This window comes from Myiozetetes cayanensis, unplaced genomic scaffold (genome assembly GCF_022539395.1).
Source record: "Myiozetetes cayanensis isolate MyiCay16 unplaced genomic scaffold, myiCay2020 scf26, whole genome shotgun sequence".
NCBI lineage: Eukaryota > Metazoa > Chordata > Aves > Passeriformes > Tyrannidae > Myiozetetes > Myiozetetes cayanensis.
The window spans coordinates 6,197,276-6,221,721 of NW_026087477.1; the positions used below are offsets into that span (position 1 = coordinate 6,197,276).

General features: G+C 46.8%; 2 protein-coding genes across 12 annotated transcripts in view; both read left to right on the forward strand.

The window, feature by feature from the left end:
• The window catches only part of MYO9B (myosin IXB), a 41,906-nt gene extending 29,373 nt beyond the window's left edge, over positions 1–12,533 (forward strand). For 5 of the 11 annotated variants that reach the window (XM_050321108.1, XM_050321112.1, XM_050321111.1 and 2 more), the window contains 19 exons: positions 278–1,642; positions 2,179–2,245; positions 2,629–2,759; positions 3,371–3,528; positions 3,658–3,836; positions 4,286–4,384; positions 4,884–5,060; positions 5,541–5,582; positions 6,123–6,234; positions 6,420–6,490; positions 6,941–7,133; positions 7,430–7,558; positions 8,155–8,260; positions 8,908–9,039; positions 9,924–10,047; positions 10,490–10,537; positions 11,023–11,162; positions 11,381–11,508; positions 11,650–12,533. In XM_050321108.1, the coding sequence (XP_050177065.1) occupies positions 278–1,642; positions 2,179–2,245; positions 2,629–2,759; positions 3,371–3,528; positions 3,658–3,836; positions 4,286–4,384; positions 4,884–5,060; positions 5,541–5,582; positions 6,123–6,234; positions 6,420–6,490; positions 6,941–7,133; positions 7,430–7,558; positions 8,155–8,260; positions 8,908–9,039; positions 9,924–10,047; positions 10,490–10,537; positions 11,023–11,162; positions 11,381–11,508; positions 11,650–12,086 (3,838 nt within the window). In that variant the 3' untranslated portion in view covers positions 12,087–12,533. Of the gene's footprint in view, positions 1–277; positions 1,643–2,178; positions 2,246–2,628; positions 2,760–3,370; positions 3,529–3,657; positions 3,837–4,285; positions 4,385–4,883; positions 5,061–5,540; positions 5,583–6,122; positions 6,235–6,419; positions 6,491–6,940; positions 7,134–7,429; positions 7,559–8,154; positions 8,261–8,907; positions 9,040–9,464; positions 9,612–9,923; positions 10,048–10,489; positions 10,538–11,022; positions 11,163–11,380; positions 11,521–11,649 lie in introns of those variants that run through there. The other 6 variants (XM_050321114.1, XM_050321116.1, XM_050321110.1 and 3 more) reach the window with 4 other exon arrangements.
• A 484-nt stretch (positions 12,534–13,017) lies between these two features.
• Positions 13,018–17,967, forward strand: USE1 (unconventional SNARE in the ER 1). Its single transcript, XM_050321225.1, has 8 exons — positions 13,018–13,180; positions 13,324–13,373; positions 13,923–14,001; positions 14,250–14,402; positions 14,635–14,653; positions 15,393–15,423; positions 15,664–15,826; positions 16,057–17,967. The coding sequence occupies exons 1-8, from the start codon at positions 13,079–13,081 to the stop codon at positions 16,237–16,239; spliced, it is 780 nt and encodes a 259-aa protein (XP_050177182.1). The 5' UTR covers positions 13,018–13,078; the 3' UTR covers positions 16,240–17,967.
• The last annotated feature ends 6,479 nt before the right edge of the window (positions 17,968–24,446 follow it).

A 24,446-nucleotide genomic window follows, 5' to 3' on the forward strand; every position in this document is an offset into this window, starting at 1 on the left:
TGGACACTGGATGGGCTTTAAGGTCCTTTCCAACCCAAACCATTTTGGGACTCTATGAACTTAAAGCTAGTTATTATCATCTGGTATTTCAGTATCAGCTTTACTGGGCTGAGCTGCACTGCTGCTGCCAGTCCTGACAAGCAAACACCTCCCTGCAGGCACACTGGGACTGTGCTTTGTGCCTGTATTGCTATTTGGGCTGCACTGAAGCACTTGGTACTTTCTTTGACTGCTGGGCATTAAATATTTGTGTTTTCATCCTACAAATCCCTAACAGATATCAGGAGATGGCTGTAGAAAGGCAGAAAGCTGAAGAAAAGCAGAGAGAAATGCAGGAAGAAGACAGAGAGGATGATAAGAGCAAGAATGAGCAGAGTGAGCCAGCAACAGATGAACTACCTGTGAAACATGAAACAGAGCTGGATCAGGCTGCTGGGGATGAAGATCAAGCTCAACATGAACAAGTTGAAGATCAAACTGTAAATGAGCAATCTGAAGACCGAGCTCAACGTGAGCAATCTGAAGACCAAGCTCAACGTGAGCAATCTGAAGACCAAGCTCAAAATGAGCCATCTGAAGACCAAGCTCAACATGAGCAATCTAAAGACCAAGCTCAGCGTGAGCAATCTGAAGACCAAGCTCAGCATGAGCAATCTGAAGACCAAACTCAACATGAGCAATCTAAAGATCAAGCTCAGCGTGAGCCATCTGAAGACCAAGCTCAGCGTGAGCCATCTGAAGATCAAGCTCAAAATGAGCAATCTGAAGATCAAGCTCAAAATGAGCAATCTGAAGATCAAGCTCAAAATGAGCAATCTGAAGATCAAGCTCAAAATGAGCAATCTGAAAGCCTGGGTTCATCTGAAAACCTGAACTCATCTGAAAACCTGAGCTCATCTGAGAAAGCCACGTTACCCCAGAAGAACTCAACAGAGGGCTCGGAGAAAGTCCCCACCAGCCGGGAGAAGAGGGAATCCCGCCGGCAGAGGGGGCTGGAACACAACGACTTACAGAACAAGCACATTCTGTTGTCCTTCGAAGGACCATCTTCACTGTGCCTTGAGGAACAAACCACTTCTGAAGAGGCCCTGGAAGCTGTTCCAGTGCCAGAGAAATCCACAGCTCAAGATGATACTGTCCCTCAGGGAGGCAGTGAGGAAGAGCAAAGTCCAAGTGAAGAGAAAGCGCTTCCGGACACGCCACCGTCAAGCGAGATAAAGGAAAGTGGTTCTGCTCCCGAGCAACCACCTGTATCAGAAGAGGGTGATGTGGCAGCTGATAGAACAAGAGCACAAGGGAATCAGAGTAACCAAATAAAAGGCAGCCAAAGCTTTAACTGCCCTGAAAGGCCCACGAATCTTGCACTGAATCTTCATACCGTGCTGTCGGCTACTGGGAGCTTTCGGAGTCCATCCGAGCCCTGGGCAGATAAAAACAGACGTCCTGGTCAGAGGGCAACCAAAGACCTGGATAGTCCCACTTCTTCTTCAATCCAGAGATATGTGGATAACCCAGAGAAGCTGAAGTACAAGAGGGAGAAGTGGAAAGGCAAGAGGCAGTCTGATGCTGGTCAGAATGATGTGCTGAGTCAGTCCTTGGATGGAAGGACACGTGTGGATAAATCTCCTCAGGATCAGCTGGAGTAAGGGCAGCTTCCTTTTTATTTACTTTACAGATAAAAAAAACCCAAACAGATATCTGGAATGTTTAAACACAGATGGAGGATTCCTGGGAGCCTGTACATCTGGCCATATTATGGGAGCTATGAACTGCTTTTCCTTGGCTCCCAGTCCTGCAGGGAATCTGTGTGGGCACAATGTTTGCAGAAGCTCACAAAAGACACAAAGCCTGCCTGGCTGAATGAAAGTGGAGAGTCAGGGCTTTAGCTGAGGTGGAGTCTGGAGTGTATTTCCATGTGTCTTTTATCCACTGAAAACAAGGTTTTAGTGAGGCTGCAGTTTGCAACCATCATCCCTCTGATACGGCAGGAAATCCGACATTCCCATCCTTTTTCACTTGTCCAGTAAATTTTGCATTTAAAAGTGAGTTGCAAGAGCTGATCAGGATTCTGTCTCAGATATAACATTGATATGTGTGTTATTTAAGAGGTGTTAAATATGAAGGGGCTACAGGCTTTATTAAAATATATATTCTGAAACCTGTCTTGTAACATTGCAGGAAGAAGGGGAGTTCAGCTTCATTAAGTGATCTCTCAACACTGGCCCAGACTGTTGCCATGAACCAGGTACTGATGCTATTGTGTATATTTATACCTAATTATCCTTGTTTATAAATATTAAAGAACTGCAAAAAATTCTGGAGTGTTCTGTGTGCCTGTTCTGTGTTCCTTCAGGCTGAGGTGTTTTTTTTTTTTTTTTCTTGTTATCCATGTAAAAAAAAATCATTAGCAAATATTATACAAGAGTTTGAAAACTTAATTTTAGATAAATAGATCTTTGGTTAAAGCATTGGATATATTTGGATCTTACATTAGTATGCTAATATCTATTAGGTAAAGTGTTTTGTGTTGATGAAGCAAAGTTTTTTTTTACCATCCTATTTTTTAAAACCATGTAGAGAATCTGTTTCACTCACAGTGTCGTTTTTGATGCCTCCTCTCCACTGCAGCAATCACCAGATACGATAGAAGAAGAAAAAGGCACCAAGAAATACCCTGTGCAGAAGAAGCCCAGTGACCACTTCCCTACCTCAGACACGGCTGCTCCTGTGCCAGCAGCGAGTCAGCAGGGGGATGCCAGGTATGTGCTGTGTGTGTGACTGGCCTGTCTTGGAGAAAATGGGGGAAAAAAAAGGTTGTTTTCCACTTGTGCTTGAATTGGGCATCTTGAGGCTGCAGTTGTGGAGAGGCACGTGTTGCCATCAGCTCCAGGAGGGGCTGTTGCTGCTTCGTGTTGCAGCGAGCCTGACATCTGACCCTGCTGGGGAACAGGTTCTCTGCTTCCTGCATAACACTTGTCTTTGAACCAGTTCTTTTTAAAATAAGAGCCACCTTCCAGCTCAGATCAAAGGTTCTTGCAGTGTAATCCAAGCCCAAGAGAAAAGCTGAAGGACCCAGCAAGCGTGTCACGCTGCTCCCCTGGCCTGCTCCTCCAGCTTGTGGCACTGCAGCTCAGGGACTGCCTGAGCCAGAATGAAAATTGTGCTCTCATCTAGTAGGGATCACAAAGTCCAGGTGTGCTTTCACGTTGTCTTTCTTTTTTTTTGTGCTGCTGGTTTTTTCTGCAGGTTGGACCTAAAATATTCCTCATACAGGTTAATCCTGGGGTGTGTAACTGTTAAGAGCCTGTTGTTGCAGCAGAAGCAGCTTCCATTTCTAATGGGACACACTTGTGTCTGCTCTTGTGTTCAGGTCTGCTTTTAAAAGCCCTTTGCGTAGACTTTTGGGGAAAAAGCCTGACAAGAAGATTCCAAAGGAGAGCTCTGATGTGATTGAGGAAGGAGATGGCCTCTCCCTTGTGTCTTGTGTCCTCTTTACAGACACAGGAGGTAGCCAGAAAGCTTCAGAAGGTGAGTCTGTGTGATTCAGCCCTCAGCACGCTGATGTCTTTTCTGTGAGCTTTTGCATGGCTACAGAGGAAACAAACTCTGCAGAATTCAATCACCCTGATTTAAGGTACAAATTGATTTCTTTCCCAGCTTCTTCTGGGCAGCCAGGCCGCCCCCAGGCAGTGAAGGAGAACAGCAAAGCAAAGAAGAACAGGACCATAAAGATCAGCAAGATCTCGAGCGTGTCCCAGAACTGGCGAGCGTCCATGGTCCGGGAGATTGCAAATGCCAACGAGCTGAAACACCTGGATGAGTTCCTCCTCAACAAGGTAAGAGGCTCTCAACCATGATAAAATTCGAGTCTGTGTTCACTGGTTGTGTGGAATTTTAGAGCCTACTTTTCTAGCTGCGAGTTTGTGTCGTAAATTAAAGCCAAGGGGAATTGATTGGATGTCTTGACTGAGTTAAGTCTTTATTAGGGCCCTTCATATCTGGTTTTTAGGTCTCTGAATGCATTATATTGCATTAAATCCTCAGACCATTCATGTTAGTTCTTCATTTGTTTACAAATGAGTGGGCAGCAAAAGTTAGATTTAAAAAAAAAAGGCATGAGTTGTAAGGAAATATTTCTCTAGAGCTGAACTACCCAACTCTCCTATTTTATATCATCAGCACAGTGCATTAAGGAACATTGTTTTAAGTAATTGGAATGGCAGCTCAGCTCTGGTGGGGTGTCCTGGTTTTAATGACATCTGATGCAGGTGTATTTGTCTTCTAGATCAATGATTTACGCTCCCAAAAGTCTGGTGTCGAGTGTTTGTTTTTTGAAGCCACAGAGAAATTTAGAGGGAACATCAAGACCATGTACTCTGCTCCTGTAAGTAGCAAGGCTCAGTAAAGGAAAGTTGGCAGGCAATAAATGAGTTGAGTGTGCAGGTTAAAGGCTTGGCCTGCAGCTCTTTAACAAAGCAGTTCAGCAATTCTTAGCATAAAGTTCAAAGCTGAATGTTACTCATTTCACAGTTCTGCTGTAATCTTAAGCAGATTACTTTGTTTCCCTTTTCACATTCGCTCAGACATAAATTTATTTTTAGAAATGGATGGATTTTGATGTCTTCAGCCTCTTAATGCTATGTGTTCAGACACCAGTGAGAGGTGCCAACAGCTTTTCCAGGATCTTCTGACGCTGCCCTGTCTCAGCCAAGAGCTGTTGGACAGTGCAGGAGGGAAGTCTGAACTTGTTTCTGTCATGGGCTGTTATCTTTGACTTTGATCATGGCTGTGCTTTCTCACCTCTGAACTTAAATCATGAAAATATGAAATTGCCTCAACATTATCCAAAAAGACTGTCTTAAAAGTGTTTTTCCCTTCTCTAGAATGGACAAATCCATGTTGGCTACAAAGACCTGGTGGAAAATTACCAGCTTCTGCTTACAAATCTGGCCCAAAAAAGGGAAGAGAAAGAAATCAAGCTGGTTTTGAATCTCTTTCAATCCCTTCTGGATGAATTCATCAGAGGATATACAAAAAAAGAGGAATCTGAGCAGCCCAAGGTATGAAAGTTACTCTGTTAGTGGCTTATGGGATGATGAAACACTGTTACTCTCTTACATAAGAGACCTGTGTTACCCCAGAAACCTTTTCCAGAGCAACCTTTTCTTACTTGGCAAACACTTGCCATGCACACACTACGTGTGTAGCAAATTCTGATTGCTGATACACGTTTTTGGAACTGTTAATCTTTTAACTTACTCTTAACATCTTCAGAATCTGAAAGTGTTTGTGCATTTTCTTTGATAAAAACATAGGAGTTCTCTGAAGGTTTGAGAGCTGGAATTGCTTTGTCACCAGGCAGTGAGCTCAGCTGGTTTTTAGGAAGTTGGTAGTGTGAGCTCAGACAACCCAAGCTGAAGCTGCAGGAAAGTGTCTCAAATGTCTGGAGGTGAAGTAGAGCCTGGGAAACTGAATAGCAAAAAAAGGGAATGGAATGTCTGAATTTCAAGGACTAACAGCAGTTTTGTATCCCACTGCAGCAAACCAAAGCCCAGAAGAAGAAACGAAAACAAGATCGTGCAGTGAGTACTTTTTTTTTTTGGCAATAGTCCAAATCCTCAGGTGCACTCACAGAACACAAACACCTTTGGAAGAGCTTGATTTTTGTACTGATGTTCTGTTTTATTTTGCATACTAATTCACTTACCTCTTACGAAGATGTGACATGGTATAAAACTGTTCTTCATAAATCAGAAATCTTGCTTTTATGCAGTGATAGGTGGTACTCAAACATTTTCTTGCTTGTCCACAGCACCTGTTAGAAGCCAGTGGCTTTCTCAATAATGGACTGTTTAAAGGAAAACAGCTATTGAATAGTAACAGCAAACTAGAGCTCATGTATTGCACTGATGAACTTTAAGGCATCAAGCCAATTATGAAATGATCCAGTAAACCCAACTGCCTAAGGACAGGGTGAAATTTGGTTTCAAGTTCAAAGCCTTCAGTTGTAATTGTAAAATAAAAGTGGAAAATCTGATACAGGGTAAACGGATTTACTAAAAATAATAATAATAATTTTTAAAAGGCAAAAAACTTCACCAGTTCCTTTCTGTCTGCCCCAGATTGAAGAGCACAATGGCCACGTGTTCACAAACTACCAAGTGAGCATCCGGCAGTCGTGTGAGCACTGCTCGTCCTACATCTGGCCCATGGAGAAAGCCTGTCTGTGCAGTGGTGAGTGAGCACCCTCAGCCTTCCTGCTCAGGCTGCCACAGTGCAAACTGCTTGTTCCTTTGGCTGCTGCAGATGGGCCTTAGTGCACAGGACATGGGGGTTGTATGGGCAGTGAATAGGACAAGGTGGTGATGTGTGTTTTAATGGGATTTGGATGCTTGTAACAAGTGCTCCTTTCTCTCCAGTTTGCAAGCTGACTTGTCACAAGAAGTGCATGTCCAAAATCCAGAGCAGCTGTACCTCCTGTGGGAAAAAGGTAAGGTCTGTGGATCTGGGATGGGGTTCTGTGGTACCAGACATGCAAAAGGCTGCCTCTCTCAGCAGAGGAACAGTGGATGTCCAGGCATGAATAAAAATTGCCTAAACACTTCCCTCCTCTGCACACAGTCAGGTGCAGCCCTGCACGTGCAGAAACAGAACAATTTTCCAAGAGGTGATGCTTGAGCTAATTTGGGAACTCTTCTCTCAGAGTGTGTGTGCAGTATTGGACAGACTGATAAAGAAACCCTTCAGTGTGAACCATGAACGTCCTTTATTGCTGCAGCTCAGGAAATCTGTCTTATGATCCAAGGCGTGTAGCAAGCTACAACAAAACACTCAGCTTTAGTTTCTGGAAGCACAAGATATAAGATAATTGCAGCATGAAACAGTGGAATTTCCTAGGTTGGGAACAGGATTCACAGTGCTTGATGTGCATCTATTCCAGAACGAGCAGGATGCAGAGCCACGGCACTTTGGAGTGAGTGTGAGCTCCCTGACCAGCGAGAGGAACTCTGTCCCCGTGGTCATGGAGAAGCTGCTGGAGTACGTGGAGATGCACGGGCTCTACACAGAGGGGATCTACAGGAAATCAGGGTCAGCAAATCGGATGAAGGAGCTCAAACAGTTGCTGCAAGCAGGTCAGGCACTCTTGTCCACCCTTTGGACTTGCTTGTGATATCAGCTTTCCCTGCAATTCTCTTCCATCTGAAAGTATCTGGTACTTTCTGGTGTTCTAAGAACCTCTTTTTGGTGCCCATGCAGGCTGTATTATTTTTGTTGGCTGCTAAAAGCTGCTCAGTACCTCTAAATTACTATCTTTTGTTGGTTTGTTGGTTTTTTTTCTTTCCTTCTGAATTGCCACTTGGCTTCTGTGAATGGAAGAGTTGAATTGTAAAGAGGAATAAATTGCTCTAAATAAAACATTCCTTTTCAGATCCAAACTCAGTGAAACTGGAGAATTACCCTATTCACACCATCACGGGGATCCTTAAGCAGTGGCTGCGGGAGCTGCCAGACCCACTGATGACATCAGCACAGTACAATGATTTCCTCCGAGCTGTAGGTAGGTTTTAAAATCATTTTTTAAACATTTATTCTTTAACTCATTATGCCCTTGGGAAAAGAAACTCTTAAGATGCTCATGCTGGATAAACAGCTCCTTCCAGTGCATTTACAGCAAGGATTTTAGACATTTTACATAAAACTTTTCAGGGAATTTGTCTTTAGTTTACTTCATCTTACTTTGGGATTCCTACTTTTTTTTAGGGGGGGAGGAATTGTAGCAAAATATCACTCTACAGCTGCTCTTTCTGTAAACAGTGAGATTGTAAATAAGTTGCCTTTCATGCATGTTTTTTTTCTCTTTGATGGTCTAAACCAGATCTTAATATCCAGATATCCCAAATCCTTAAATTCTTTTAACTCCAGTGGGATTAAGGCATCCTAAGTATTGTTGTAGGTTCTTGATCAGTCACCTGATGATTAAAACAGCAGCGTTTGAAAATGCAGGACAATTGCAGTACCATGAGGGGTGCTTTAACATTCAGTTATAACAGTTGGTGAATGAAATGACAGTGAGACTTCTAAGAATTTGGGAATTTTAGCTTTCCACTAGCCTTGCAGAGCATTTACCACCTTGTGCTTTCTCCCTTTGTGCAGAACTACCAGAAAAACAGGAGCAACTCTGTGCCATTTACAGTGTCCTGGAACAGCTCCCACAAGCAAATCATAATACCCTGGAGCGACTCATCTTCCATCTTGTCAAGTAATGAGTGTAATTACTTCATTTGTAGAGAAACTGTGCGACTCTGAGTGCTTCTTGGAAGCTTTTTAAAGTCTTAAACTCCTTAAGTGTCAGTGTGGGGTTTGTGCTGCTGGTTTAGACATGAAAGAACTGAAGTTGCTAATTGTGCTTGAGAACAGATAGAGGGTGACTTTTACAACCTGGTGTGTTTGGATCAAATGAGGTCAGAACAGCTTTGGAGATAAGGTGGATCTCACAGCCTTGGTGAATCATCTGGACACCAGGATTTATACAGATGGAACGTAATGAAGGATGAATGTATGCAAGTCTTAGGAGCAGGGATAAATGATGCTCTTACCCAAGGAAATTGAGGATTTTCCAAGTGCTCTCTGAGCATGGTTCTTGGAGATGAAACACTGAATCACCAGACATGCTGGGGGAGGTTACCAGACTAGCTTAACCTGGTTGACTCCCTGGTCCTTTCTCTGATGCACAAGATTCTGTCTACTTAGTAGGTGTGAAATAATTTTACCTTTTTTTTTTTTTTTAACTGAGTGCCTGAGAGGCCTCCTTGCATGTTATTTGGGAACTCTGGCAAGGTGTGATCAGGTTGCTTGTGTTCTAGCAAGCTTTGCTTAAAACCTCCTGTCCTGAATGTTGGGTTTCAGAGTGGCTTTGATAGAAGATGTCAACCGTATGTCCCCCAACGCCCTGGCCATCGTGTTTGCTCCGTGCCTCCTGCGCTGTCCGGATACCTCTGACCCCTTAACCAGCATGAAGGATGTTTCAAAAACAACCATGTAAGTTTTAGCAGTCTGCTGAAAAATGCTTTGGAGGGGGATGGAAGGCCAGTAGCACTGCCTGCATTTGTTATGACCTTGTTCATATCGAGCTGACAAACTGAGGGTGCAGAGTTGCTGAATCCTGGATCTGCTGCTGCTGCCAATTTATATGCCCCTCTCAGACCTTCCACCTGTCTCCACTTTACAAAGCATGAAGTAGGATGACTTAGAAGTCTTAAGTATCAGGTTTGTTTTACATCAGGATAATCTTTTGGGTGGGTTGTACATTAATCATCTGTTTTGCTGAGATACAAGCCATAATAAACTATGATACAGAGTTAAGCTGTCTCCTGTATACATCAAACTCCCTGATAATTTCTTCTGTGTTGTTCCTTGAACTGGGGAAGGTTCTGTCCTTGATCCTCTCTGTTCTCACCCTCCAGCAGCTCTGGCTCTCTGAGTGCCCTCGCTGTGCATCTGCCTCCAGTGAAAACAGTTTGAAAAATGACAGCTTTTTGTAACTTTTTACTGACCACAGAGGTGGAAAAGGGCAGTTGCAGATTCATTCTGTGCCAGCACAGGGAAGACAGGTAGAAGCAGCAGAAGCTGTTGGCAGCCTTGGTAATGTGTGTCTGCTCACCATTGTGTACAGTCAGCGTGGGAGGCTCTGGTTATTCCAGGAAGAACGTGTGCCATTGCATTTAACCATTACCTGTCCTGTTCTGCTTGCTGTGTTGGACTCTCCACCCTGTCACCACACAGTGCCACCTGTAAGGGATATCTTGGGACACTTTGTGTGTGACAAACACCCCCAGGCCAGGAGAGCCATCTCATCCCACCGTGGTTGTGCCAGAGTCTTTATGGTATGAGGCTGCTCAATATGCTCCTGCCCTTTTTCCCAGGTGTGTAGAGATGCTCATCAAGGAACAGATAAGGAAGTACAAGATAAAAATGGATGAGATCAGTCAGCTGGAAGCAGCAGAGAGCATCGCCTTCCGACGGCTCTCGTTGCTCCGGCAGAACACGGTAAGCATTGAACAAACCCATCATCCCACCAGGTTTGGGGGAATGAAGTACTACTTATTTATCCTGTGCATCTCATTCAATAAGTCAAAAATCAGTTGCAAGGTAAGAAGAAAAGGGATTTGGACTTGCCCAGAGGTGTAGGTAGGAGCTAAATGTACAGCTAGAGTGGAGTCTGATAAATGAAGGGTGCAGGGGTGTGGGGATCTGCTCTTGCAATGATCAAAGCCTATTCCCATGTAATTCCATCAGTAGAACTAAGATTGAGCCTCTGACGTGGCAGAAGAGTTCCTTCACTCCAGAGATGGCTGGTGGGCAAAAAATACACTGTGTTCTAGTAGGGCAAATAAAGTCATTCTTTGTTTTTGTTGTACTGATTAAAACCAACCAAACTGTGTCTGATCAGAAGTGGCACACAGTGAATTTGGTCTCCATCTCTCTCTAGCTCTGGCCTGTAAAACTGGGGTTCTCTTCCCCTTACGAGGGGAAGCTGGTACGTACAACTGCCTGGGTGTAGTGCATGGGCTTTTCCTGGGGTACTAGTGCATGACTGAAGTACTTACTGCACATGCTGTAACGTGGTGTTAAACACTCTTTTAAACAATCAAGGCTGCATGTATTGGCACAGCTCCCCACCCCCAGACTGCATGCATGGCTACTGGCCTGTTCTGTCATCACCTGGTATTTTATAGACACTGTATGTAACTTTTATTGGATTTAATAATATTACTTGTAAGTGACTACTAAAACTAAGCTCAGGCTGACAGATTAGAAAAGGTAACAAAGCCCCAGAAACCAGGTGAACAGAAGATTTTCTCTTACTCTTTGAAACGTTTGTATGGTTAACTAACAGCTCTTCATCAATTCCCTCAGCCTTTCCTTTGACCCACTCATTTGTCTTCTGCCTTGGAACTCGCAGACCAAGACTCGTGTAGCTGCTTGTGACTGAGAACTGTTACCCATGAATTTGTCTTGCAGAGTAAAAGCTCTCAGGTGAAAGGAAAGGACAGTGGCACCTCAGAGCTGGACTCAGTGCATGAGGATGAAGAAGTTTCTGAAGCCGATAACCGGGAAAAGGAGATTCTCATCGATCGCATACAGTCCATAAAAGAAGAAAAGTAAGTCCCCCTTCACCTGGGTAGCATAAAAGCAGGATACCTTTTGTCCAAAAGGTTCTAATTCCATTCTGTGGAAGGGAAAAAGGAAAACACAAAGGACTAGCCAAGAGAAAATACCATGAGAATTAATATTTAATGACTGCATACTTTACCTCTGACCACGAGCTCGCGTGGGAAGCGTTGTCTCGGTTGAGTGCTCCAGCCTGTGTTTGATGCAGGGAGGACATAACCTACCGGTTACCTGAGCTCGACCAGCGGGGCTCCGATGAGGAAAACGTGGACTCGGAGACGTCGGTGAGCACAGAGAGCCTGCTGGAGGACAGGCCAGGCCGGATGGATACCGAAGGTCAGTATTAAGGTAGTGTGTGCTCTTTTTTTATTCTCCATCTTCTGCTGCGCGTACAGCCAGGTGAGCAGATGTTACCTGCTCACGGTGGCTTGTATCAAGTTACTGCTATCAGTCTCTAAGTATCTTGTTTCTTTAAAGCAATTATTGGATTACACTGCCGTGCTCAGAGCTCCAGCCTGCCTGCCAAAGACATTTGCAAAGTGCCTTCTCTCCCGCAAACCTCTTCACATTCCTACTCTGCACCCCTGGCTTCAAGGCGCAGATACTCTCTAACACTGTCCAAGATGAAAGTGCCCCGTCGAACTCCAGTGATGCCAACAGCAAATATAAAACTCCCTCCTGGGATGTTCAAATGTACGGAGTCCCAGGGCGGGGTTCCTGCTAACGAGGAGTCTCGGGTGGTGAGACGCAGGGAGCAGCCAGCAAGGCGGACTGACAGCATCCACTCGGTGTACATTGCACAAGGGTCTGCACTGACCCACGCTCAGGAACTCGTGGATGAATACGAACCGACTGCGAAAGTCAAAAGGAGGTTCTCAGATCCTTACTCTCACATTCCCTGTATGGAGGAGTGAAATACTTCAGCTCTCTAGACTTTTTTTTGAAGTTGACCACAGCTTTTGGCTTTAACCCTTTGAAAGGCTGTAAACTTGTCTTTAAGTAGGTGCCGGCAAGGCAACCTGGAAATGTACAGTACTGTAAAGGTTCAGCAAGGTTGTTTAAAGCAAATGTTCTCCACTTTAAATTAAAACCTTGAAAAAACCCTAAAATTTAATGCTGAGTAAAATATGTGGGTTGAGTGTACAGGAAACAAGCCCCCCCATTCCGCTGCCGTGCCTTTTTTCATTTGCCTTACAATGGACTCTCATGGGACCAACAGTGAGTTTAGGTCAATGTGTGTTGCCTTAATTTTTTTTAATGACAATTTTCTGTGTGGTTTACAGAACTGTTTAACGTAATAGCCTTAACTGAGACCAAAATGTATAAAGAAGTTTATTAAAACGTTGCACTTTTAAAAAAAATACGTGTTAGCTTATCAATGTCTGTCTAATGAGCAGTTCACTCTGAGGGAACCCTTTAAAGAATCGGTGTTGCTGCCTTTATGAAGTGCTGATAAAGGATGGGGAAAGCTCTGCATGGGGGAAGCACTAACAAGGCTGTTGGTGGCATCGGGAGGGTTTTGGTGCTCTTGGAGTAAACCTCAAGCCAGCACGGCGCTGCCTCCTCCTCCCCACCCCTCACCTGTGCGTGGGGACACACCTGAGGGCGAGGGGCCATCGTTCATCGTCGCTTTGATGCCGCCTCTGTGCCCCAGCCCCTCACGGGGCTGCGCCATGTTGGGGTGAGGGAAGAGCTCAGCTCAGCCACCACAGCGCCCCGAGCTGCAGCCGCTCCCGCGCCCCTGTGCAGGGCTTGCTTTTGTGGGGCGGTTTCGGCTTGATTGGGGGTGTTTTGGGTTTTTTTTTTAAATAAACCGGGGCGGTAACGCCCGCCCGGCACTTCCCTTCCCGCCCCTCGGCCCGCCCCAAGATGGCGAGCGGCGCCTGAGGGAGGATCCGGTGCCGCCATGGCCGCGACGCGGCTGGAGCTGAACCTGATGCGGCTGCTGAGCCGGTGCGAGGCGCTGGCGGCGGAGCGGCGGGACCCCGAGGAGTGGCGGCTGGAGAAGGTGAGGCCCCCCCGGCCCCTCCGTCCCGCGGCACCGCGGGGCGGCCCCTCAGTAACCCGCGCCGTGGTGGTAAACCCACCGCCTCTGCGACACCGGGTGTTTCCCCTTAATGCTGTCCCTGAAAGCTTCATTTTTCTCCTCAGTATGTGGGTGCCCTCGAGGACATGCTGCGGGAGCTGAAGAAGCAGTCGAGGTGAGCGCCCTGAGCCCCTGCGTGCCCGTTGTGGTGTTGTGGTTCAGGGGGAACGGCTTCAAGTTGTGCCAGGCGAAGTTCGGGTTGGGTATTAGGAAAGAATTACTCACTAAAAGAGTGGTTAAACGTTGGGTCGGGCCGCCCAGGGATGCGGTGGGGTCACCATCGCTTTCAAGTGTTAAAAAAAGAGTAGACGTGGCACTTTGTAATGTGGTTTAGTGGGAATGAGGGGATTCAGTCGAAGGCTGGACTTGATGATCTTGGAGGTCTTTTCCAACTTTAGTGATTCTGTGATTCAATAGTATCTTATCTATAAGCTACCATAGCCCACAAACACCACAGTATATTCTTTGCTGTGGAAATGCCTGTGCTCTGAGCTCACCCTGTCCTGGAAAAGGTGATTTGCAGAAGGTTGCAAGTGTGTTCCTATCCCAAGGATACATCTTCTTTGAAGAACCACGTATTGGTTTTTTCTATCTTATTTTATTTGGAAAGTACAAAATGCCAGTAACGTTTGGTTTTCTTGTTATTATCTTTCAACTCCAACAGCAAGCCAGCCCCGGAACTGCTGAATGAATACTCTCGCAAAGTGGACTTCCTAAAGGGACTCCTAGAAGCTGAAAAATTGGTAAGATCCTCTAGTTCAGCTTGAAAAGACTTCAGTGTTCTCTGCTTATATTCACCTCGTTGTTTGGTTCCTTTGTTGGCCTTTACCTTACATCTCAAAATAATAGTTGTTTAAGTCTTACTAGGCAGCCCTTGTAAAACTGGGAATAGATATATTGGATCCAGGTTTTGTTAAAAAGAGGTGCTGTATGAAATCTGCTGCAGAGCGTGTGGTATCCGTGACTTCTCACTGCTCTTTCCCCCTCACAGTCCTCATCGACGGAGAAGGCTCTGGCAAACCAGTTCCTGGCCCCCGGGCGCACCCCCACAACGGCCAAGGAGAGAACCCCGGCCACCAAAACAGTCCATCTGCAGACCAAGGCTCGCTGCACGGGCCAGATGAGGAGCGAGCTGCTTGGTACAGTAGGTTTGGTGCTGCTGCTGCTTTGCTGGTACTTTACAGATTGGCCTTGTTGCCTTCAGCTGCCTCGGGTGACCGTGCCCTGAGCTGTGTCCCAGCCTGGGTGGGGAGTCGCCTTTTTCCCGGTTTGGGTGGTCTGAATCCTGGGCACAGGCACTCTGCCAGGCCTGCAGGACTGGCTCTTACCACTCACCCTTTGTAATCTGCTGTTTTGGTTCTCTTTCTGCCTCCCAGGACCCTTTGGCTACCAATGGTGAGTTTGATCTGTTGTTTTCTCTACCTTTAGTCAACCTGAGTCTTACAGGGAAAGGAGGAGGAAAGTCAGGTGTTAAGAGATTGCCCAAAGTGTATTGTTTTAATTTAGTGGCTCACTTTTTTTCGACATAGATTTTCAAAACACACGAAACAAAAACCAGATAAAAGCAGAAGTGTTATCAATGGTAGCAGGAACTTGCAGGAACCTCTTTTTGTGGAATTTGTACAGAAACAGACGTTCTAATTACAGAATTAGCAAGGACAATTTACCTTTACTGTTGCTCCTGTTCCCTTCTGCTCTGAGCAAATCATGTGATTTTGGGCTCTTGGAGTAGGCGTTGTTCGGTTCCTCTGGAATACACAGCCATGTTTTTCATGTAGGGAACTGGGAGGAATTAATTTCTTGTTTCCATGGCTACTGTTACAGTGGCTGGAGCTGGGCCAATCTAACATGTCCTGAAAGAACACCAAGATACACAGGGTTTAAACCCTGCCCTCAGGGCTGTGAGTCATCTGTTTGGGGTTTTTTTCCCTCCTTTGATGTTACGTGTCCTTTTTTCCCTGCGGAGAGCAGGTAGGCATTTGACATCCATATTCCTTGGGATAGAGGCCAAGTAGGATTTGGACAGCTGGAAATCCCTTACAGAAGATGTGTTTCTTCAACTTGTGATTGCATGGCAATTTATAATGTGATAAAACACGAATTTATCTCTTTTTTTTATTATTATTTTCCCCAGATTCTGAGGAGTTGAACGTAAGGAAGCGGAAGTAAGTTAAAATTTCTCATTCCAGTGCTCAGCATTTTGGAAACTGTTTTCCCAGTGGTCTTTAAATCCCAGATATACCTTGATTTGGGTCAAGTATCAGCTGATAGAAACCAAACTATAATGACTTCAACTGACTTCACTGGCCTTGTTGTACCGTAGAGCTGCAGAATCCAAAGAAACCTTGGGAGATTGACCCAGAGGGAAGTAGAAATCCCTTTTTTCTCCCCTTGTGCTCTTGCAGAGGCCTCCAGTCAGACGAGAAGCAGTCGGCAGTGGAGCTGGATGCTGTGCTGCAGCACCACCAGGACATGCAGGAGAAGCTGGCTGAGGAAATGCTCAGCTTGGCTCGCAGCCTCAAGAACAACACCCTGGCTGCACAGAACGTGATCAAACAGGACAACCAGGTAGCACACCTTGAAGCTGTAACCCCCTCAGCTTTCCAACCCAGGAGGTTGAAGTGCTCATAAGCGAAATCCTGGACCAATAACTCAATTCCAGGCGGGATTAGAGTGGGGAGACCGGAGGCAATGCCTGTCTGCTGCTGTGTGTGGTTGAACCTTTCCTCTGTTGGAGGAAACATCAGCCAGCACGTGCAGCTCTGAGTCTGACACTATTTGCTCTCTTTGCTCCACAGACACTGTCCCATTCCCTCAGGATGGCAGACCAGAACTTCGAGAAGCTCAAGGATGAATCCGACCGCCTGGAGCAGCACGCGAAGAAATCGGTCAACTGGCTGCTGTGGATAATGTTGATTGTCGTTTGCTTTATATTCATCAGCATGATTCTCTTCATCAGGATTTTCCCCAAATTAAAATGATGCTTTTTTTTAATTTCATTTGAAGCTGCCAGCAGTGCAGCTGGAAAGCTCAGGTGGTGTGAGAACTGTCAGCAGTCAATGTCTTTGCCACTTGTCACGTCCTTAAAGAGGCTGTCCAAGGCCTATCCACCCTTGCATCCCTTCCTTGTGCAGGCTGGGGTTCATGGGGAAGGTTTCCCACACTTGGATACTTGGTTACTCTTTACCTGATGACTGTTGTTGCTGATGAGAGTTTACACTAAGCTGCTGACAAGGTCTTCACTGGATACATCCAGTCATTTTTAATGTGGTGGTGGCAAAAGTTACGACTCCTAAAAGGCATTTAGTCAATATGAATATAAACAACAGGTGAAGTCTTACACCCTTTCTTCACAGCTTTTCTGTGCTGACCTAGGACTCGCTGCCAACAGGATATTTAATTTCAGTTCTGTGCATACACAGCTGCAGGGGCAGGAAGAGAATTCTGCCGTTGAGGTACTTGCCTGGCTCAGATTCAGAGTTTCCCACAGGTAAAACCCTTCTCAGGCTCACCTTTCTCCCAGATGGATATTTGGGACTTAGGACTTCACAGTCTTCTTCAGTTTAGATTTATTATTGGTCTGGAGTTGCTGGCTGTTGCAGTGTTTGCTTCCCTTTTGTACCTGCAAACGTTCTCACTTCTCATTGTTACGTTGATGCCGTTGCACGAAGAAAACACCCTGACCTTGCCCCACAGAACTGTAAACACAGAACCCCAGGTGGCACAGACCTCACCTGTGCAAACATGTTTTCACTTTAGGATGAGGGAGAAGGAAGGTGGTGTCTTCAAGATGGAAGTAATAATTAAAAAAAAATACTCAGCTTTTTTTTTTGAGACAAATCATTCTGGTCAAGGGTTTGTGTGACGGTGTCAGTCTTTGTAGGTGCTCGTGGTAAGCTGAAAGCAAACCCTGTTTGTGGAGGGCCCATCTGGGAAGGGTCGGTGTTCAGGAGTCAGGTGTGTCCTCCAGGGAGGAGAGGAGGGCACCAGGTGACCCCAGCTGTGCTTTGGCCATTTCTGCTGCTGTTTGGAACCACCAGTTGGGATGTTCCAGGCCTGGCTGGTGATCCCAGCAGCCCCAGTCCAGGAAAAGGTGGGGAAAGAGCTGTTTGTCACCACTGGGTTCTTTGGAAAATCTGGCTTTGCTTTGAGCACATCCCAAAGCACCAGGCTGTGCTCTGTCCTGTCAACCCCAGCTGTGGCAATGAGCACAGTTAGCACTTGTAACATAAAAGTATTTCAGTTCTTCTAACAGGATGTTTGGTATTTACTGTACCACTCACTTCCAGAATCATAAATAAATATAATACGAAGCTTTTTATTTTCAGCTACTCAGATGTGTGTGAGACACCTCCTGTTCAGGCAGATTTGTTGCTTACCTCGAACTTTATTATAGAGATTTATAGTTGTAACAATCAATTTATGAACATTCCTACTTTTCCCAGTTGTTTTCTTCAGTTGTAACATTTGACATTTCACTGTACTTCGTTAGTCAAGGCTGTGTCACCAAATTATTTTTCAGTTCTAATTGTTTACTACTTTCCCTGCAGGCATTTCAGTGCCGAGCTCTTCTCTTAGAGGCTGAATGTGGTGCTTGGAATGCTTTTTGTGTGTGAGATTTTTTGGGGATGCAACATTAATGCTTCACAGCCTATAACATTTTCTTCTTCATTACTTGAAAATAAATTATTCTTTCCTAGCTTGCAAAAGGTTCGGTGCATCATTGCAGGCAAGTTTAAAGCTGAGTTGCCATCAGCCATGTGTTGCCTGTAATTTTTGGCACTCAAAAATTAGGAGCTCAGTTGGAAAGACCTGAAAGGGAACTATCAGTAACAGCTTGTCCCCAAGAAAACATCCACCCCTCCAAGTCACAGGAGCTGCTTTACAAAGAAACAGAGTGAGTCCAGAAACTATTTAACTTATGACCGTTAATGCTTCGTGGGTGTTTGTTATTGTGAAGGATGAACTGCCAGGATTGAACCCTGTAACCAAGAACACCTTTTGTTATCTCCAGCAGCTGTTAAGCACTGAGCCTCTGCTTCCTGGGGGTTGTCTGCCTGCGATGGAGGAATGTTCCCTTCTGCCCCAATCCCAACCAATCCCTTGTCCCAGCAGCCCTCGATCCCTGCACACGGGGTCGTTGTCTTGGCTTTTCCCGAGTTCGTTTAGCAATTGCAGTAATTCAACACCGCTCTGAAGATGGGTGCCGGTAGTATTTAGAATAAACAATGACTCAAGGCTTTGTGACATTTCCCAGATGAATGACAGCTTTTATTTTGGACTAACCTATGGGGGGTGGTGTGTGCTGTGCTGCCCCAGCTCCATGCCATGGCACGGGGCTCTGGTGTGCTGCTCTCCACAGAATAACGTTATATATAGAAATCACTCTCTCTGAGGGTTGCCCAACTTTCCCAAAAGCTTGGGAAATCTAGAGGGAGAGATGTTTATCAGGCACAGGGCTGGGCCCCGCTTGGCTTCTTGGCAGGCTACCTATTTTGAGACAGTAAGGAAAACGAAATGAAAAATCTTTTGGAGGCTCTTTTGGGTCATGTCAGGCCGGTGAATGCACTGATTCAGAGTCTGGCAGCAGCAGGAACTCTGGGTCAGTCTAAGCTTTTCTGGCAAACCTCCTTGGTGGCAGAGACTGTTTGTTAACAATCCTCAGTGTTTCAGCAGTGTCCTCAGTCCCAGCCAGGAAGGATGTTCTAGGAGGGTTGTGTACAGGTGGAATGGCAGGAGCAGAAGGCTTGGATGTGACGGCTCCTGGGGCCGGGCAGTCCCAGCTTGTTTTGGGCACGTGTTCCCTGGGGTTTACTTGGCAGTCTCTGTGCCCCAGACTCGAGAGGCTGGGAGCAGCTTTCCCAAACTGGCAGCTGTTGGGCCAAAAGGGAGTATCTTGTAAAGAGTGAAAACAAGGGAGTGGGCAAGAGCAGGTTTGTGCTCCTGGCTGCTCTCTGTGACACTCCCTCTCATTGTCTGCTCTAAACGTGCTATGAAAGCTCAGAATTGAGTCTTGTGATTAATATTGCAATCTGGTTTCTTTCAGGGAAGAAATCCTCCCCTGTGAGGGTGGGCAGGCCCTGGCACAGGTTGCCCAGAGAAGCTGTGGCTGCCCCTGGATCCCTGGAAGTGTCCAAGGCCAGGTTGGATGGGGCTTGGAGCACCCTGGGCTGGTGGAAGGTGTCCCTACCCATGGCAGTGGGGTGATAAGTTTTAAGGTTCCTCCCCACCCAAACCATTCTGGGATCCTGTGAATCGGAAAGAAAACTGTAACCACGATGCTGTAGCAGCTGGGGGCAGATCCTCAGATGTGCTGATGTGCAGCAGAGTCCTGCCTGAGGCCATTCCCCAGTCCTGCAGCCCAGTGCCTGGGCTGGCTGGGAGCTCCTGCCCTGACCTGCCCCCTTGCTCCGTGTGCTCCCGCCCTGTGTCCCACTGAACAGGAGTGACATTAAACCCTGCCGGAGCTAAATCAATACCACCTGTCACATGATGCCACTGTGACATTTCTGGCATGAGCGCTCCCTCTAATAGGAGCTGGAAGTGGGAAGCAGCAGCAGTTAGTGAATAATGGATCAGATACGCCTGATTTGTAACATTTACAGAGAGAGGGCGTGTCTCCCAGCGACAGAACAAACCGGTTATCAAACAGGAACTGGGAGTTCTGGGTCATCCAAAATGCAGCTCGGGAGATAAAGCAGCGAGGAGCACCAAGGGTTTGCAAATCCCCGCTGCCAGCGGGGCCATCAGTCCCTCCAGATTATACTCTAGACCAACAAAAAACATGTAAAGAAATACAGAAGCAGAGAAGGAGGGGGTGAGCTGTGGGTAGAAGTGGTGTAGGAGCCTGGTGTGCAGGCTCAGTGCTGTGAGTGGGTGACACGGCTGGGGCCGCTGCCTCGCACAGGGTGGCTGATAAAGAACAGGGTGCCTGGCAGCAGGTTGTGCAAACCACACGTGGTTGGCTGGCTGGCTCAGGGTAGGGCAGAGGCTGCAGGGAAGGATGGAGGATGAGGACAGTCTGTCTGTCTTGTCTCACATCTGGGCCCCCCTCACCACTGAACTGTCACGTGGTTCCTTTCGAGCTGAAGAGTTCGATGCTGAATTAGACCAAAATGTTCTAACAAGGAATGGAAAGTAAGTCCAATATTCCATCTGACTCCGTGACATCCAAAAATCAAACTGAATTAACCCAGAAACTGGGCAAAAACAACCCAAAAAAAAAGATAAAATAAGGCAGTGCTGCCATTGGCCACAGAGAGCTGTGATTTCCTTTGCATCCTCCATCTCCAGGGTCTTTGACCTCCATGTAGCAGAGAGATGCCCTCTGCCATTTTCACCTTGGCCCAAAGTTTTATTTGCTCCTGTAACAATAGAATTCTCCAGAAGGATCTGACAGTGTTTCCTGTTTCAATAGTAAAAAAGCTGGGACTTGTGTCCTTAGCACGTAAAGTGACCGGATCTCCATCCTCTGAGCCTTCTCCCATCGAGGAGAGAAAAGTCACTTATCGGATTTGGTGTGGACGGAAGGAAGGGTAAGAAAGGAACTTTGTCAATCCATGACGTGAAATATTTTATATTAAGAGATCTGGCAAATGCTTCTGTGTGACTCTAAACAGGATGAGATAATTTTCCAAGGTCAGCTCTCCTGTACTCTCAGCTTTAGGTTTAGTCACCGAGAAGTCAATTCTGTAACCTTTGCAGCGACATCCTGCCAGTGATGGGGAGACTTGGCTGTTGTTGGCTTCAACAGCAGCTCTGCTGCATCTTCAAAGGACAGGAGGCTGGACAACATGAGTTCTGCACGGTGAGAAACTTGTGAGGAGGAAAATATGTCTGGAAATCAATAAAAACAGAGCAACTCCAGCCATGGGGTGACTCTGCACCCAGGCAGTTGAAACCTGTTGTTAAGAGAAGGCCATTGCTGAAATGGGTGAAGCAGAAAGGGAGGATTCTGGCCCTCAGCTCGGGCTCCTGCTCTGTGGCTTTGGCTCCTGAACTGCTTTTCAGCTGTTTTGTTCTTTAAACAGAACTGGTACCAATGTAACTTCTTGGTGAGTCAGCTCCTCTAAAGCTCCTTTTTGGGCACAAAGTTTGTGTTCCTTGACAATTCCCCAAGAAACTTTATTTTGTGTGACTAAAACCACCCAACCTAAACCCACCCATGGGTGTTTGGTTCCAGTGCACAGAGAGAAAGATAAGTTCAGTTTTCAAGGTGTGAAGCTTTCAGCAAATGCTGGTTGGTGGTGGGGAAGCTGAGCCATGTCCTCTCTCCACGTGCACTTGTGTCACTACAAGGATGTCACTGCTGGAACAGCAAGCTGGTTTACAAAGTCATCTTCCCTTTTCATTCCTGCAAAGGGGGTTCCTGCTCCAGGGATGGGATTCCAAGGACTTCAGTTCCTGGCAGCGTTGACCTGGAGGGGCTGGGATCTGTCAGCAGATTGGTCCACTTGGGTTGGTTTGATGTGGAAGCATCTCTAGGGCAGAGCAGGAGGACTTTGGACAAGGGGGAATGGCTTCCCACTGCCAGAGGGAAGGTTTAGATGGGATATTGGGAAGAAACTCTTCCCTGCAAGGGTGGGCAGGCCCTGGCACAGGTTGCCCAGAGAAGCTGTGGCTGCCCCTGGATCTCTGGAAGTGTCCAAGGCCAGGTTGGACGGGGCTTGGAGCCACCTGGATTGGAAGGTGGAAGGTGTCTCTGCCTATGGCAGGGGGTGGGACTGGATGGGCTTTAAGGTTCCTTCCCACCCAAAGCATTCTGTGATTTAAATAAGGAATGGGACAAACCAAATAAATAAGGTTTTGTGGGTTCAGGTAGGTGCATACACTCTATTGCAAATCTCTTATATTTATTTTATTAGGAGAGTGTAGAACTGAACCCCCATGGGTTGTGTCACAGTTCACAGCAGACACTGATCACTGCTTATTTCTAAGCTATTCTAACTAAACCATCGAGGAGAGAAAGAAACGTGACTGTTGTCAATATTTAACATACCAAACTCCTGATTTTAAGTAGTTTCTTGAATCAGAAATGAGAGAAGAGCCTGCATTGCAGCTATTAGGGAAAAAAAAAAAAAAAAAGTAAGCAGGTGTTGGCTTCGTTTCTTTGCGCCCACATTGCTCCTGTTGGTTTATCTGATTGCAAACCAAGTGCACTGTAGCATGATGAATATGTAGCAGTGAGTGTAGGGGACAGATGCTGGAAAAAATGGCACCCCGATGTTCCTAATCAGTAATTAGAAACTAAAAATAGTGTTTTAAGAAAAGATAATAAATCTGTAGCCCTTAATCCTCCTGTGCCAATGTGTAAACCGATATCATTATTACATGAAAGGCAATAAGAACAGAAGTGAGTAAGCAGGAACAGATTGCTATTCGAGTCAGAGTATAAATTCCACATAGCTCGAGCTGTCTAGGTGATGTTTGGCTCTTTCTGTTTTATGCAAAGTCTACAGTCATAAAGCAGGTTAATTTGCAAGCAGAGAAGGCAATAGTTTTGTTGTTTATTTCCATTCCTTAACTGCCCTTACTTCCTGAAGTGTTCTGGCATGAGTGAAGTTCCCAGTCCCTCTGCACTTGGGAGCTCGAGGCAGCAGTGGGGATTTGGGAAAATGGGCAGAGATGGGGGAAATGCCTTCCCATGACACACCAAAGGGCTGAATCAACAGCTCCTGTGCTGTGCAGACACACATCTGCTGTGCTGATGACAGAGAGAGCATCCCCACTTAGGCAGAGCCTTTCATCTCAGCATTTAAATAGTCTGCGAATGCCAAGATGGAGTTATTGTCACACAGGTACCACCCCAGCTAATCCTGCTTATGCTGGTCAGATCAGGCCCTCAGCCTTGTCCTGTCCAGCAGGGAAACCTCAAACCACGTCAGGGAGTGAATCACACCAGGGGAGCCCTGATTTCACTGCCCAGTCCCCCTCCTGTTCCCACTGTGTCACAGCCCTGTGACGACTGCAGCGATTCTTTACGTGGAGAAGTAACACAAAGTATTTAAAAGGGAGTAAACCCATCGTGCAATTCAGTGTCCAGACCCAGGAGCTGAGGCACAGCGACCTGCTGGTCACCACTGGCCTGCCCCAAGGCCATTGAGTGAGCAAAGTGAGATCTGCTATAAGCTGAAGATGAGGGAAAGATTTTAAAGAAGCATGTCTATTTACCAAGCATATTTGAATTTTAAAAACCAGCTTTTATTTCAACAGTTTATAACTCATTTGTCTTGCAGAAATGGCTGAAAGCAAGAGCCAGATAAAATTACTGGAAGTTGCCAGGAGATGTACTGTCATGGCTTAGCATGAGCACACCACAGAGATGATTAAAAAAGGCACCAAATGGTGAATCCCAGGGGAAAAAGAATCAGAAATCGGCAGTGGGTCTTTGGGCTCTGTCATAGTGAAAGCAGTGCTGGTGAGTGGGCAGTGCCCTCACCCCAAGCTCTTTCCAGGGGAATCCTGGGGGCAATTCATCCCTCCAAATGCCTTATGAGAGGAGGAGAGACACAGGCACAGCCAGGGGCAGCAAGATAGGATCATACAATCATAGAAAGGTTTAGGGTGGAAGGAACCTTAAAGCTCATCTTATTCCAACCTCTTCCAGGGGCAGGGACACCTTCCACCAGACCAGGCTGCTCCAGTCCCTGTCCAACCTGGCCTTGGACACTTCCAGGGATGGGGCAGCCACAGCTGCTCTGGGCAACCTGTGCCAGGGCCTGCCCACCCTCCCAGGGACCAATTTTTCCCAAATATCCAACCTCGACCTCCTCACTTTCAATTCGAACCCGGGGCGTGCTGCTGCTGCCGCTGAACAGCCCCGCTTTACTCTCTCAAACGCTACCGGAGCCACAGCGGCTCCCCATCGGCGGGTCCCACAGGCGGCCGGGGATCGCGGGTGGAGGGACCGAGGGACGGATGAAGGACTGGACGAACGATGGATGGATGGATAGATGATGGAGGGAGGGAGGGAGAGAGGGAGGATGATGGATTGACGGTGCCGCCGCCGCTCCTCCCCCGGCCCATCCCGTCCCGTCCCCGCGGGCTCCGCGCCGCCTCTTGCCGCCGCCCCGCTCCGCTCCCAGCTGACGGGGGCAGCCCCTTGTTTACTGGCCGGGGCGCCGCCGCCAGCCCGGCCTGCGCTGGAAAGGGCCGCCGGGCCGGGGCCGACAGGCGGGCAGGGAGGGGC

Excerpts from the sequence above, each read along its gene's own strand:
- USE1 (XM_050321225.1), top strand. The coding sequence starts at position 13,079 with ATGGCCGCGACGCGGCTGGAGCTGAACCTGATGCGGCTGCTGAGCCGG. Across the intron at positions 14,002-14,249 it reads TCCTAGAAGCTGAAAAATTG|TCCTCATCGACGGAGAAGGC; the intron begins GTAAGATCCTCT and ends TCCCCCTCACAG. Across the intron at positions 15,827-16,056 it reads TGATCAAACAGGACAACCAG|ACACTGTCCCATTCCCTCAG; the intron begins GTAGCACACCTT and ends TTTGCTCCACAG.